Source organism: Chenopodium quinoa, unplaced genomic scaffold (assembly GCF_001683475.1).
Source record: "Chenopodium quinoa cultivar QQ74 unplaced genomic scaffold, ASM168347v1, whole genome shotgun sequence".
Taxonomy (NCBI): domain Eukaryota; kingdom Viridiplantae; phylum Streptophyta; class Magnoliopsida; order Caryophyllales; family Amaranthaceae; genus Chenopodium; species Chenopodium quinoa.
In genome coordinates, this window is record NW_018742467.1 from 1158626 (window position 1) to 1173828 (window position 15203).

A 15203-nucleotide genomic window follows, 5' to 3' on the forward strand; every position below is an offset into this window, starting at 1 on the left:
CTATAACAACAGAAAAGTTCGAGAAATTTAAAACATTATTAAACATTGCAAATTAAGAGGGGGAATTTGTGAGATAAAAGTTAATTGTGCAATGTATAAACTATATTAAGATAAGTAAAATTAAGAAAAACTAATAATAAAATAGTAAAACCTAAATAAAATGTAAAGCATATAATGCTCCTAAATTTTCTATCACTATTTATTTAGGATGAGTTTTTCCTATATAAACTGTAATTGATATCATTTTCAATATAAGAGAATATAATAAAAGAAAACATATTCTTCGGTATTATTTCATTTTCAAGAATAAATATAAGTAGGTGCGGCAGCTCTACTCGTTTCTCATATAATTTATAAATATTACTTATTAATCTGATCCAATCACCCATTATACTTCCGCTGTCTCCAACAGAAAGCAGGCTACCCTTTTTCTTTGCTCATTGCCAAAAAATAAGTTTAAAAAAACGGAGTAACATTTTGGCCTAACATACCAAAGCTCATATATAAGCCAATTATATCATGATGTCAACAAACATTATGACTGAACCGAAAAAGGAAACCCAGATAGATTATCAACGCCCAAATTGTTACTATAAGTGAATAAGTCTATTACCCCTCAAGAGCAAAAGTAAAGGAGATCATCCTTACAAGAAGAAAACTCACTCCCCTGAGTAATTTCAAATGTACGAGGTATACTATTTAAGTACTAACTTGGACATTGAGGCTCTTCCCTTAGAAACCACACCCTCATCTTGCAAGAACCTGTGTCAGAATCGAAGACAGGAATTGCAAACACTCCTCCCATAATTAGGGCACCCTTACACCACCCAAAACTACCCATAAACCAAAAATGGGAACGACCTACAAGGAGTCAAGGAGTTTACTTAATCTAGACATTATAAATCAACAATACAGCAACTCATTCTCTTCAACAAAAACATTTGGTATATTTAAAAGGAGATTATGATATTTAGGGCATAAGTGATTGCTTTATAATAATACGGAGTAATTAAAAGATTTCTAGTAATTCAGGACAAAAAACATATTTACCAACAAAATTTCACCATCGTAATTCAAATAATAGCATATTACATTTATGTAACATCACGCTGAGAAAAATCTTTGACAGATGACACAGATAAACAAGTAACTCCACAATGAAACCCAAAAGCCTATTCAAGTATACCTGACAGGTTATCTTCAGCTTTGTAACCCACAGCTCATCTACTTGAAAAAAATATGCAGTACCGACAACCAAGAGTCAGCCAATAAGATGGGACCTCCGCAATAATTCTTATTTCTCAATGTTAAATAATTATCAACGATCAATGAATGACTTGTTCATCAGATCCACCGCTGAATCCATAAACTGCATACACAGCCATCAATAGAAGTTCAGCCAATAGCACGAAATACACAAAAACTGCATACAGAGGCTGTTTGCTTGTTTCTAATTGCAACAGTATCTAAATAATCTAATAAGTGGTTGTTGCCTTGGGGGGGGGGGGGTCGATACAAAAAATGAAGCTGGCTGGCTAAACAAGATGATGAAAAACTCCAAAAAATACATGAAGGTTACAAAGACTGAGCACATGATTCTTTCTCTGTTACGTGATACATATTTTTTTTGTAGCATAGAGAATAGAGAAGTGAAACTTCTGCTGCATAGAGCAAATATCATATGCGAATGGAATGGTTTGCTTTGCATCTATCAGCAATGAAACTTAATCAATCTTCAATAAGAGAGAAAAATCAGTGGCTTAAGAACACTCAATTCCAACTCCTGTGTTGAGACCTAAAATCTTGGCCAAGGTCCTTCCGACTGGATCAACATTCCCCCCCCCCTCTATTCAGAAGGATCACTGCCTCTGCCCCAACAAGTTTTCAGCAATATTTTTTAAAAAATTGTTAGCGTCCTATGAAAAAGAAGCAATATCTTCAAATCAAATTATTCACGCCACTTTTAACTCGAGATTATATTGTTAAGAGGGTTAGTCACCATGCCAACACTACATATGCATTCTTGAGTCTTAACCCTTGGGGAACAGCAAAACAAGCCTTATAAACTACATCAATCCTTCAACAACTATAAGTAGAGCCACATAGGCATGCTGTACATGACCTCCCACTATTTTCTTCCGATACATGGCATACGAAGAATAGAGGTGCAACAAATATTTTAAAATGAAGGCCAAATAAATCCAATTATCCATAAGCAAGTCTCCCATACTCACAGAATTTGAGATCATTTTTCTATGAGGATGCTTAAACTAACCAACTAACCAACATATTAGAAGTCACCACCAACTAACCAGGAATCGGCTAATCCTCACTACTAACAATAAAAGTTATAAAACCTCTAACCAGGTTGTTTCCTCTCTGAAACAATTCTGCAACAATTTCCCCTAAAGTACACTATTCCTTACTACAAATCTCCACGTAATACTTTCAACTCACAAAGATATAGAATAGGAACTAGCCCACCTCAAAATACTTTAAATGGTTGACATCTGAAACTATAACCACACAGCAACCTAGGTATGTTCCATATAGACAAATTATGCCTTAGATAAAACTTAAGAATAGCAAAGTTTAATAAATGAAACTCGGGGACAAAAGTAGAGGATATATATATAGCTATCGTAACTAAGAATGATTTAGTATTTTACCTTCCCAATATTCTTGAGTTCCCGCCCAACTGGCTCCATGAATTTCAAGTCAACTTCTATAGGCCACACCTGAACACATAGCAAAATGCAAACATAAGGGTGAGGATGACATGAAAAACTAGAAAAAGACCATTATAATCAACAGATTAAGGTTTAAGATATAAAAAAAGGGAACACCAAGAAAATATAATCTGCACAAAGCAACCTTGCCCCATCTAGAAGCAAATAATAAGGATGAAGTGCAACAGGTCGTTAGCAACAATTTGATAACTAAAGATATGAGAGAAGGTGTTAAAAGACAAATTCTCTCTTTAATAAGCAAATCTTTTGATTTTAGGGCACAAACTCCAACAAATTAGACCTCATGAAAAAAACAAACAAGGCTGAAGATAAAGTTAAGCAGCACAAATACATGCAATAGATGTCAAAGGACTTGAAACAGAACACAGTCCTCCCCCCCCCCCCCCCCACCCCCCACCCCCACTTGGAAGTCGTAATAAACTGCTATTGTGGGAAAGCTGCAATCCGTGAACTGCCATCCATTGGAATTCATTCCATTAGAGCCAACAGACGTCCTAACCTTGAACTCAAAGTTGGAACCCCATGCCACTCTGTTACGAGATTACAGGTGTACATCTCTAGTTTGAACCCCATGAACTCAAAGAAAGATTTATTGCTGAAATATCCATCAAGAAAAGCTTTAAGCTTAAACAGAAGCTTTGGAACAACCTTATCAGATAACAGCCTTATGTCAAATGTCTAAGACTTGAAGATATATGCTTCTCCTTTTTTACACTTCTGCTAAGCAAAGATTAACCTCTCAATCAATATATGCTGAAAAATGATGCTGGTAGAAAGCTCACTGACAACAGAAGATAGGAAGACATAGTGACATTTCAATAAGATCTATTTGGAGGCTTTTCGAAAACAAGGTAAGTGCCACAGATAAATGTTTCCAAAGAATAAGAGCATAACTCATCAAACCAATCTAAGGCAGGGAGATCAAGAAGCCTTTTTTAGTTTTTTCTATGAGCGACAATATGGATTCATAGGCAGATGGGTTTCACACGTTCAACAATTCCTGGCATAATGCAGAGGAAATCACTGAAACCATTCTTTTTTTCAGCAGGAAGCTCTGTATTCAAGTTGATAACAATTCAACTTGACTGATTTCAGATACTTATAACCTTGCTCATCTTAAGGATTTCAGACTTCTCTCTTGCTACAAGTATCAATAACAAGCCATCACTTCCCCAACTGTTTTGTGACATGCTTCGTTTCAGCTCTGCCAAGTTCTCAATATAGTCATAGGGAAAATGGAATTCTATATCCAAGGAGCTAAAGAGGTAGGGAGCCTCTTCTTATCTCTTTGTATTGGTAATGGAGTTTTGTCTCAAGAGAGTTCAAAGGATAATCAGAAAACCAGGGTTTTACAAGTCATTGAGGATGTTAAGAACTCAAGCTGGCCCATCACAGATATGAGAATGAGTAGATAATTGATAGTAAACAAAAGTTATATTCAGCTGCAAACTTAGGGAAGCCTTGACGAAGTTTGATGTTTATTGGGGACATCAATACGAAGACATGACAGAAATCAGTTACCTTCCTGGCTACAATCAGGGGATATTACCCACCTGGAAATCAAGAGTTCCCTTTACGCCCTACTAACTAAGGAGAGCAGACAGTGTAAGCTTAATTTCTAGCATTAAAACCAGAATGCAGGCTGGGGAAATACATTAGGTTTTAAGTGGAACTCAATATTTCTGGTGCAGTATTCTTGCCATTGTTTAGTTTAAGCTTTAGCTAGTTATTTTTATAGAATGAACTTGAGACTAACAGAGATAGATTAGTGGCCTGAAGCAATGTAACTATGACAGGAAGGAAGGAGGTCTAGGACTTAAGGAAGTGCTGGCTTGGAACAAGGCCTTCCAAAGCAAGAATTGTATGGGAAAAAGAAAATGGTTCGAGACTTTATGGAAAGCTTTGCCAAGAGGAAATAGCATCAAAGGAGGCTTGATATTATCTGTTGGCTCACCGTGTTATAAAATTACTACAGAAAGAATGTCTGCCTTGATAAGTTGATAGAATATCAGATTTGAATGGTTCGAGAGAGCATAAAGAACAAATTTAAAATTGTTTTGAAACAAGCTAGAAAAGGTGCTATGATATGGGTTCAGACTAATTCCAAGCTTACTAAGACTCAATGGTTACAATACAGTGAGGTAAAGCCAGATATTAAACCACGATATGGAATATGAGACAGCTAGATTGTCACTGCATGTAACGACAATTACATGCGTTACATGCGAAACTACAGAAAGATGATATTTTAAAGCAAAATAGGTAGCAGTATACTTTAATAGAGATATTCTTTGATTCATTAATATGCTAAATCCATGTTACATGGACTCACCTAGGAGTGTCGAATATGGGTACTGATCTGAGCATCCGGTGTGGAAGATCCAAAAAAATTAGGACACACGGACTCGGCTACAGGGGTTAAATACTTAAATATGGTATTATGGCTTGGTGTTGACAGCTAATATGGAGTATTGATACATATGTGAGAAACTTAATCTCTCTCCTCAACTAATTTTTTGTAATATCCCAAGCATAATTGGATCCATGGAAACTAATCTCCCTCCTCAATTGATTTTGTGATTTCCACAGCATATCTGGATCAATGGGTGTATGGTGTACAGCTTTGTTTTGTTTGATACAAGCTAACTTTTCTCAGAAATAAACAAATTTGAACAACAGAAAATTAGTGGTGGACAGAAACTGCATCCAACCTTTCCTTAAAACATAGCCTCAAAACATTTTCTAACTTCAGTTAACTATAGCTATAATGGAAAAAACATAAGCATGTCAAATTCATTGAACAAACTACAAAGACACACATGGATAAAAAAATATGATGCAACTTTATGCATGTGTTTTACACTACTCAAATTTACATTCAATTTCCATATCTTAAAACCGAAACAAATTACATTCAACTTGAGAGGTGCTTTCACCTCAAACTCCCAGTAACTGGGATCTTTAATGTGTACCTTTTTGTAATCCTCCTACTAATCACTTATTAGAGGCTGTAGAAAACACCAAGCAAATGTTATTTGGAGATCATACTACCTTATTACTAATCCAATTACATAACACCTCAAGATATTTTGGTGATCCTTTTGACGTAGCTTTATGATTATCATCACTTCACTATTCGAAGCATACACGAAGTCATCAATACACCAATCCATTGAGACAAAAATAGTGCCTTAAAGATATCAATCATCGCCATATAAGAAGAAAGTACTATACAACAAACAAGGGAAGGAGATTTTCCCACAACTCCACACATTGTACATAAAACAAAAAGAACTCCATAACAAAGTTATATCAAATAGACAAAAACCTAACTTATTTTCTAATATTGTGCACGACAAACTCTCAATCTATGTCCTTATTAAATACAAAGCGTACATCATTAGTAATTTTTAACAAAACCAATACATAAAGTTATATACAGTCATAATTGTTGAACATAAAATTGCAAAATCTTGATATATTTTTGAACATTTATCAAAGAGGTTAACAGTAAAACATCAATAATTGATTAAATAGGAAGTTAATTAATCAGATAAAAAAAAAAAAAAAAAAAACTCAAAGTAATAAACAGAAAAAACACCTTTAAACCAAGCAATTTAACAGGTGTAGCCTGACCAGGAACAATGCAATCTGGTCCTGCAGACTCCAATACAGCATCAACGGCTAACCCATTTCCCACTGGATTTGAATCCTGCAAATCAAATTACATGAAAAAAATAGCTAAATAACTAACAAAATTACAACCCAACTTTCATCTCAAATTCATAGATAAAATTTTGTGAAAGAAAAAACCCAGAAAAATTAAGGGAAAAACGAAAGAGAATGATACCCTCATAATGGAAGCAGCGTAATTGGAAAAGGGATTTTGGGGAATGCGAAGAACAGGGGAATGGTGAATTTTGGGAATGGGTTTCCCTTGAGAAGCCCTCCAAGGTGCATCCTTTTGAAGCCCAGCTCCACCTCCTTTCTTTGACATTTCAATTTTATTTATGGCAAATTTGTCTTAATTTGAAGCTGTTTTTTATTTTAAAATTATAGAAGAAAGAAAGAAAGTGGTGGAAGTTTAGAGGAAGAAGATGAAGTTCTGAGATAAATTTTGTGAAGTGAGGATTTTGGGTAAATTTAGATTAGGGGACTAATAACTCCTAGTCTCCCTTTTTTTTTTTTTTTTTTTTTTTTTTTTTTTTTTTTTTTTTTTTTTTTTTTTTTAGCTATAAAGAAAAAATCTAACTACAATAGTAAGAAACAAACAAAACAACAAATGTTATCGTCGAGCACAACCAGCTAACCAGTGAGCCGGAGAAACCCAGGATCGAGGAATTTTACTAATTTGACACACCAAAAAAGATTCAACAGCCGCCTGCAATTCCAAAATGAGCCACCAAACCGAAATGTCCATTGAACCTGAATTCGGAATCAAAAAGTCTCCTATACTTGTGCTTTGAGAAATCCCCTATTTTGCAATTTTACAAAGATAGCCAAATTTTAGTTCAAGAGAAAATTTTACTTTAATGAGATTCTCTTAAAAAAAATTGTACAATAATAACTAGGAAAAATTGTCAAGAATAATCTCAACTTTGGGGCATCTGCTCTTAATGGTCGCTTTCGATGGTCCCAAGTGACCTGTAATCGGTTAAGTTAGTAATTTTTTAAGTTTAATTTACACGTGTCACCACATGATTGGTAAAAAAAAAAAATTTTAACTTTAATTTTGTTTTAAGAAATGATTATTAATAATTAACATTTATTAACTATTTTTAATTTTTTTACTCAAAAAAATTAAAAAATAAAATGGTTTTTAACACTACAATAATAGAACCGACAACTTCACCCCTCTCTTTCCCCCTCCTAAATCCGACAACCCTTCCCAACGGCCACCAAAAACGACTGCCCTTTTACATACCCATTTAAAACGGTCACCAAAAGCGGCCGCTTACGGTCAAAATTGATTTATTTAGGGCCAAAATGGTCGATTGCGACCGTAAGTGGTCGATTTAGGCTCGTTTTTGTGGTTGTTTGAAAAACGAAGGGCCTTAAATTGTGGTCGTTGGGGGTGAGATTGTCAGTTTTTGGGAGTGGAAGGGAAGGAGGGGATTTCCCGGTGGCTAGGACCGGTAACGGGAGGGTTAGCTAGAGGTGGGGCTATGGTGGCACCGTGGTGCCGACGGTGGGGCTAGCGTGGCTAGGTTAGGCTTAGGGTTTACTTTAATCCATTTTTAATTTTTCTTTTTTTTTCTAAACAAATAATATGGTGACAGGTGGCACAATGGACATCACTTAACGGAATTTTGGACGGCAACTGTTAAGTGGTGGTAAAATCATATTTTTTTTAAACAGAAATTTCACCAAAGCCCCTGAGTTATTTTTTTATTCACCATATACCCATGAAAATTTTCAAATTCACCATATACTCATGATTTTCAGAAAAATGTCATCAAATACCCAAATGACTAACGGACGTCAACTCTAGTCATTAAAGCTAATTATGCCACAAGGCATACTTTAATTGGTTCATTTTTTAGTACAAAATATAATTTTATTTTAAAAAATTCAAAAAAGAAAAACCAAACCCCAACCACTTTCCCCACCGCACCACCACCTCCATGGCTGCCAGCTCTTTGCCCCCACCCCCATCAGCACCCAACCCACCCACCGCCTGTATGGGTGAGCATGGGACGGGTACCCGTACCGTTAGTACTAACGGTTCGGGTACCCGATAACCAATATCGCTAAAAGTGATATCCATAACCCGAACCGATAAGTTCGGGTACCCGGACTTCGGGTACCCGAATTTTCGGAACGGTTATCGGGTACCCTATAAAGTATCCAATAGTGATAATTAAACTTAAAAAATTAGTTATTATGATATTTTTTTAACACTAATTAACAACAATACCACATGATCTTGGCCAAATTATTATTAACATTACTAATTATTGATATTTATAGTGATTATGAAGTAATGTAAGAGTTTAAATATTGAAAAGATAGATTTAAGTAGGAAAAAAAAAACAAAATAATTGCTTATCGGAACGGAACGGGTACCCGTTAATTTTAAAATGATACCCAAAAACCATACCCGATAACAAATTATCGGAACGGGTACCCGAACCGTTATGGTTATCGGATCGGGTACCCTAATTTTCGGAACGGTAACGGAACGGGTTTTCAGGTTTTCAGTTTTTTGGGTAGTTTTGCTCAGCTCTAACCGCCTGTCCTCGCCATCGCGCGTCGGCGTGAAATGCGCCCCTGAACCGGCGCGCCTGCGCGGAATCTTCCCCTGACCCCCCACTCGTTGGCGGCGCTTCCCTTAAGCCTCCTTGTCCACGCACCTAAAAACCCCTATTTTCCTCAAAAAAACCCTCCCCTCCTCACCGTCGGCGTCCAAACTCCCCTCCCCGCGCCGACAAACTCCAAATCTAGGGTTTCAATTTTGGGTTTTTAGGGTTTCAATGTGGTGGTTTCGGCTAAGGTGGGACGCGACGTCGTGGGGTAGAGGGTCTGCTGCCGGTGAAGTGGTTTCAAGGTGGTGGCCTGGGTTACAGCGACAGTGGAAAGGCAGAAAGCGGTTTACGATTCAAGCTAAGGCAATGAGGTAGAGGTGGTTGGGTGCGGGGTTGGTAGGAGGGTGGCGCCGGTGTGAGGCTAGTGGGAGATGGCTGGGCGCGCAAGGTTAGTCCACCGCCGGCGGAAGGTGAGTGGTTGGTGGTTTTTTAAATAAAAAAATTAAGTTTTTTTTTTATTAATAGTTAATCAAATAATTTTAAAATAAAAAACCAATAAGATGCAGCCACATGGCAAATATTAGCCCTAATGACTAACAGAGTTAATGTTCGTTAGTCATTTGGGCATTTAGTGACATTATTTTATCAAACACAAAGGCACATGGTGAATTTGAAATTTTTCATGGGTATATGGTGAATAAAAATAATAACTCAGGGGCATTTGGTGAAATATCCGTTTTTTTAAACTTTCGATGATGTTATTATTATTATTATTATTATTATTATTATTATTATTATTATTATTATAGTAGAGTTAAAACTCAAATTTGTGTTTTTTTGTTGTGTTAAAATTCAATATTTCTAATTTTAAATTCTATGAGTTTTTTTTAAAAAATGTTGTACAATAATAATTACAAAGTAAGATGTATTTTGTTTATTCCATTAGTCCTAATTTTTTTTTTATTATTTTTGTTAAAATGCTAATACAATTAGTCAATACAACGGAATGTCCAAACCTTAGTTTTCTTCATTGCAATTAATGTTTAGCCAACCTCCTTGCCACCCTCTAAGATTGTAGTTCATATTGTTTTACTTCGTAACTATAAATACCATGATGTACACAAAAACCATAAAAGAGTTTTATATAATGGTTGCACTACTATAAAAGAGTTTGTTATTTACAGGGTAAAGTAATATCCCCTAATCAAAAGTATTACCTAAGTCCTCTAACTAATGCGGATAGGGAAGTAGGGTCGAATCCACAGGGAAACAAGTCTTTCTACTCCTAATTAATTATTATAATCTAAATTATCAAAGTAACCAATGTTGTTGTAATTAAAGACTATACTGAAGAATATGATCAGAGAAAATAAAGTAGGGAGAAATTAAATATTAAAAGGCCTAGGGCATAGGTTCACTAATAAACAATATTCCAGGGCAAATCATAATAAACAATCATCAAGCATTGATTAATCAGATTATAAAGGGCTTTCGCTACGTATTATAATCACAGAGTTAATTTACCGGTATTAAATCTCATCTGTCGAATCTCGATTTAACCATTTATAAATTAGTTCGCTTATTGAAACTAAGCCTAAACATCAATTCTCATCTGTCGAATCTCGAATTAATATTGCTAAACTCATACAATTAAATCTGGCCAAACCTAATTCCATAGCATTAAATCAATCAATAGGAAATTAACCAAGCATTGATTATCAACAATCACAAATTTACCCCTTCATGTTATTTCTTAGATCCCCATAAACCCTAGAAATAAAACTACTCAAGCATAATTAAATCTAAACTAATCAAATAAATAAAGCAAGACATAATGAAAGAATTAAGTAAAATAACTGGAATTAAAAGAGGAGAAATTGTTACCAAAAGAAATCTGGATTAATGAATGTAATTAAAAACAATGTTGAGAGAGAGAGTTTAAGAGAGAGAAAATATCCTAAGTAGAGAGAGAATCTAAAAGAGAAGGTAAACAAAAATTACGTACAAAATTCGTACTTAAACACTCCTAAAACAAAACCTTAAACAAAACTAATCAGGTCCTTAGAAAAACACGCGCCCGATCGGGCGAAGGGCCGCCCGATCGGGCCCGCCTTTTTTATTACGCCCTTGCTGGTGTGTTGCGCCCGATCGAGCCTACGCTCACCCGATCGGGCGTAGCTTCTTCCTTGATACTGCTTTGCGCGCGCCCGCCCGATCAGGCGTATGCTTGCCCGATCAGGCCCGGCTTCTTCTTCGAGGCTTGGATTTCGATTGGGCTCGATTCCTCGGCCCAATCCGGATTTCCTCATCGGGTCTTGATTATTTGATCAAATTGCCCGGTATCACATACCGAGCCCTTAATCACCGGCTCTCACCGGTCCTGGGCTTCAAGGATGGTCGTGTCCTCCTAACGCTCGTAGTCGCTTCGTGAAAAACCTGGTAAACGCTCCAAGTGTGCAATTTCCTACAAACTCAAGCAAAACTACAAAAACACTAGAAAACACAGATTAGTAATAAAAGTGGCCCCAAAGAGCCAAAAACACTACTAATTATGACCATGGGACGGGGGTAAAACACCATATAAATTGGACATATCAGTTATACTTCGTTGTATTTTATAATGTATGATATACACATACGTTATTTTTACTGAACTGAAATCAATTTTACTGAACTTAAATTATTTTTACGGAAGTGAAATTAATTTTATTGAACTAAAATTATTTTTTCCGAACTTAAATTAATTTTACAGAACTGAAATTAGTTTTGCTAAACTTAAATTATTTTTGCTGATTCTCTGTTATATATCTTTTTCGAAATTACTAATTTTTACTGAAATGATATTAATTATACCAAACTAAACTTAATTTTACTGAACTAAAATTATTTTGCTGAAGTATAATTTTTTTTACTGAATGTTATTTTTACAGATAAATCGTACATCGCACGTGATTCATCTAGTGAATATATTATAAAATACACTCTTCGTTTTAAAATACTTGCTCCATTTCTCCATGCACGGAGTTTTAGGAGAAATGGGAGAAAGTAATAAAATATGGAGGTACCGAGGTAGGTGGAAGAATAAAAAAATATAAAAAGCAAAAGTTGTAGAAAGAATTGGAGGAGAAGGAATATGAAAATAATAAAATATGACGTATGTTGTGTAGGCGTTGCTTGAAGTGCGCCTACGTTAAAGCATGTTGTGAATATGCTTGACACTCATAGCAAGTGGGAATTGACATTACGATTAGGGACAAGGAATTGAAAGTAGTGAGCCGCCAACAAGTTTTTAAGGAACTTGTAAACCGTTCATGTATGGATCATAAAAGGCAAACATGAATAAGGAACAACGATAGGCAACAACGATTGACCCGTGAAGGTTACACCCCATTCATAATCCATGAGATTACTAACTTCATATGGTTCGGAACCACGAAAGGAGGATCGGGGATAATGGTACGAAGTGAGCCATTGAGTCACATTCGCCCATATTGGCCTCTACTCGATTCTTATAGTGAAAAGTAATCCCTACGATCTCAAAGGCATACAAACAGAGATTCAATTCGCTCCAATCTATTATTAAGCTAAATTGGTTGAATATTAATGCAACACATTATTCTGTAAAATTAGTGATCACTTGATTAAATAACAAGATTAAAAAGGAACCTAAACCGGTTGTCCAAATTATCTTATTAGGCGTGATTTTCAATTACATATTCTCTTTAACATGCAATATAGTGATAAAAAATAATAGAATAAACATTAATATTGGAGGCAATTTAACAATAAAACTAATAGAAATAAAAGGAACATAATTCTTACTTTGATTCTGTTTGCTTGCAACTATAAAATAATAAACGAGTTAGTAACTTCAAGGAAATAATAAAAAAAAACAATAATTAAATTAAATTAAATAGAGTTGATTTGGGGCCAAACCCTCAAGCAGTTCTACCTTTCACGCCTTGGCTTAAGGACAAAACCATGAGTAAAGTATGGACTCCTTGGAGTAATTGAAGAAGGAATTTTGAAAGAAGAAGGGTAGGCTAGTGTTTAGGCTAGATCATAGAGGAGAGAAAAATAGAGAATTAATTAATGCCCCGTACATCAAAAATGAGAAGGTATTTATAGAAAAAATGTGCTAAGGGAACACACGGAACCCTAAAAGATAAAAACCCTAAAAAAATGCACCGCGACACAGCAATGTATATCGTGACACGGGAAATTCCACCGTCAGACGGGGAACATTCCCGTGACACGGTGTACTGTTATGTGACGCGGGAAATATTTAGTGAACGGGGGACAAAACGCGTTAAGGGTTTACGCGAAAGGACACGGAGACCCCCGTGTCATAGAAAGTGCCCCGTGTCACGGGGAATCCCATCGTCAGACGGAACAGTTTCCCGTGACACGGTGGACAAATGCCGTGACGCGGGAGTCTTGGTCCGTTTTTTTCGTCTAAATTCATTTTTAACCCTAATTTCGTTCAGCATTTTAAGTGCCGATTGATAATTTCAGGCCATTTCTGATTTATTATTATTATTTGGGATAAAAAAAAAAGAAAATAAGTAAATAAAATATATAAAAGGTTTGGGCCAAAATAAATAATAAAACAATAAAATAAAAAAAAGGTTTGGGCTGAAATTAAAAAACTATGCTTTGACTAAACATCAAGACTGATCCATGGACTATTTAAAAATTGAATTTAGTTAAATACGATTTTTTAAGCACTCTCGGGATTAAATACTGAACCCGACCAATAGTGGCGGTGAAAAGTTGTTCATCATCGGGTTTGGTTTTGGGGAGACATTTTTAGGTGTCTACAGAAGCCCCCACTTTGACTGAGTTTGTAGAAACGTCAGTTTCGAAAACGATAGTCAAAGTAGTTGATTTGGACGGAGAATGATTTAAGACGTTCTGCGATCCTAAATCACTCTGTATACGCCAATACCTGCAGAAAAATGTTAATTCCACAAATAAAAGAGTAAAGGGATAGAATACGTATCTGACACCAGTGTATCGGTGACAATGAGTTTGGCAGCTTCCTATGCTTGAAGGAATCCACCAGATGACGTTCGTTGAAATGCTTTCCATGCCTGAGGAAAGCCGACTGATGAATTTGATAGTTTTCTAAGACTGAAGAAACCTACCAGATGATACTTTCCATGCCTGAGGAAAGTCGACGTATGATTTTGGTGTCATTCTATGCTTGAAGAATTCCACTGATGATGCCTTCCATGCTTATGGAAAGCCGACTTGGCGGTTTTCTATACTTGAAGAAAAATCCACTAATAACGCTTTCCATGCTTGAGGAAAGCCGACTTGGCGGTTTTCTATACTTGAAGAAAAATCCACCGATAACGCTTTCCATACTTGAGGAAAGCCGACTTGGTTGTTTTCTATACTTGAAGAAAAATCCACCAATAATGTTTTCCATGCCTGAGGAAAACCGACAACTGATATAATTGCTGAAACTTGTAAGTGTATGATGGTTCAATTATCCCCGAACGTGGGCCGCGGATGATTCACACCTTCAAGTCGATTATCTGACCATATTAGGTGTTTAAAATGTCGACAAATTGACTCTGAAGCTTGCTAGGGGTAAAACGGTAATTTTGATACCCTTTAAATGTCAGTTAAAATTTTCCGCGTAATTTTAATAAGAAACAAACTGTCCAATTTGTGCGGAAAATCGTGCAATTTTGGTCAAAATGCCAGGAATATTCGCTGACAGCTTCAAGGAGAGTGCAGGACAACAGAATGGGCGCCGCGCCACGTGGAAATGTCCCGCGACACGGAGCAACAATCCCGTCAGACGATGCATTTCCCGTGTCGCGGGATTTAGTTTTTGCTCAAAATGCTCACGCGCCACGTGCACCACACCATGCCACATGCGTAAACACCGTTACTAAGTAACGGAAAATGTGGAACGAGAACGGGGGTGTGTAACGGGATGCTCTTCTCTTTAAATTTGAGCTTCCTTTTGCCATTTCACTTCATTTTGATTGCTGTCATTTTTATCTTCTCAACCTTTCATTTCTTTCCTTCTTTTCTCTTATTATTTTTTTCATTTTGCCTTGCTCAGTCCACCGTGTCACGTCGTCTCTTCACCGTGACTCGCGCCGCACTACCGTGTCGCGGCGATCTGCTACTGCTGCTACCCCTCTTTTTTTTTTCTTCGCTACGCGTTTGACAAATACCGTGACGCTTT

At 36.3% G+C, this 15203-nt stretch overlaps 1 protein-coding gene across 1 annotated transcript; it reads right to left on the reverse strand.

The window, feature by feature from the left end:
* Positions 1–1027: 1027 nt before the first annotated feature.
* Positions 1028–6944, reverse strand: LOC110719049. Its single transcript, XM_021897962.1, has 4 exons — positions 6601–6944; positions 6352–6462; positions 2670–2738; positions 1028–1369 (listed from the first exon to the last, which is right to left on the reverse strand). The coding sequence occupies exons 1-4, from the start codon at positions 6745–6747 to the stop codon at positions 1319–1321; spliced, it is 378 nt and encodes a 125-aa protein (XP_021753654.1). The 5' UTR covers positions 6748–6944; the 3' UTR covers positions 1028–1318.
* Between the last annotated feature and the right edge of the window lie 8259 nt (positions 6945–15203).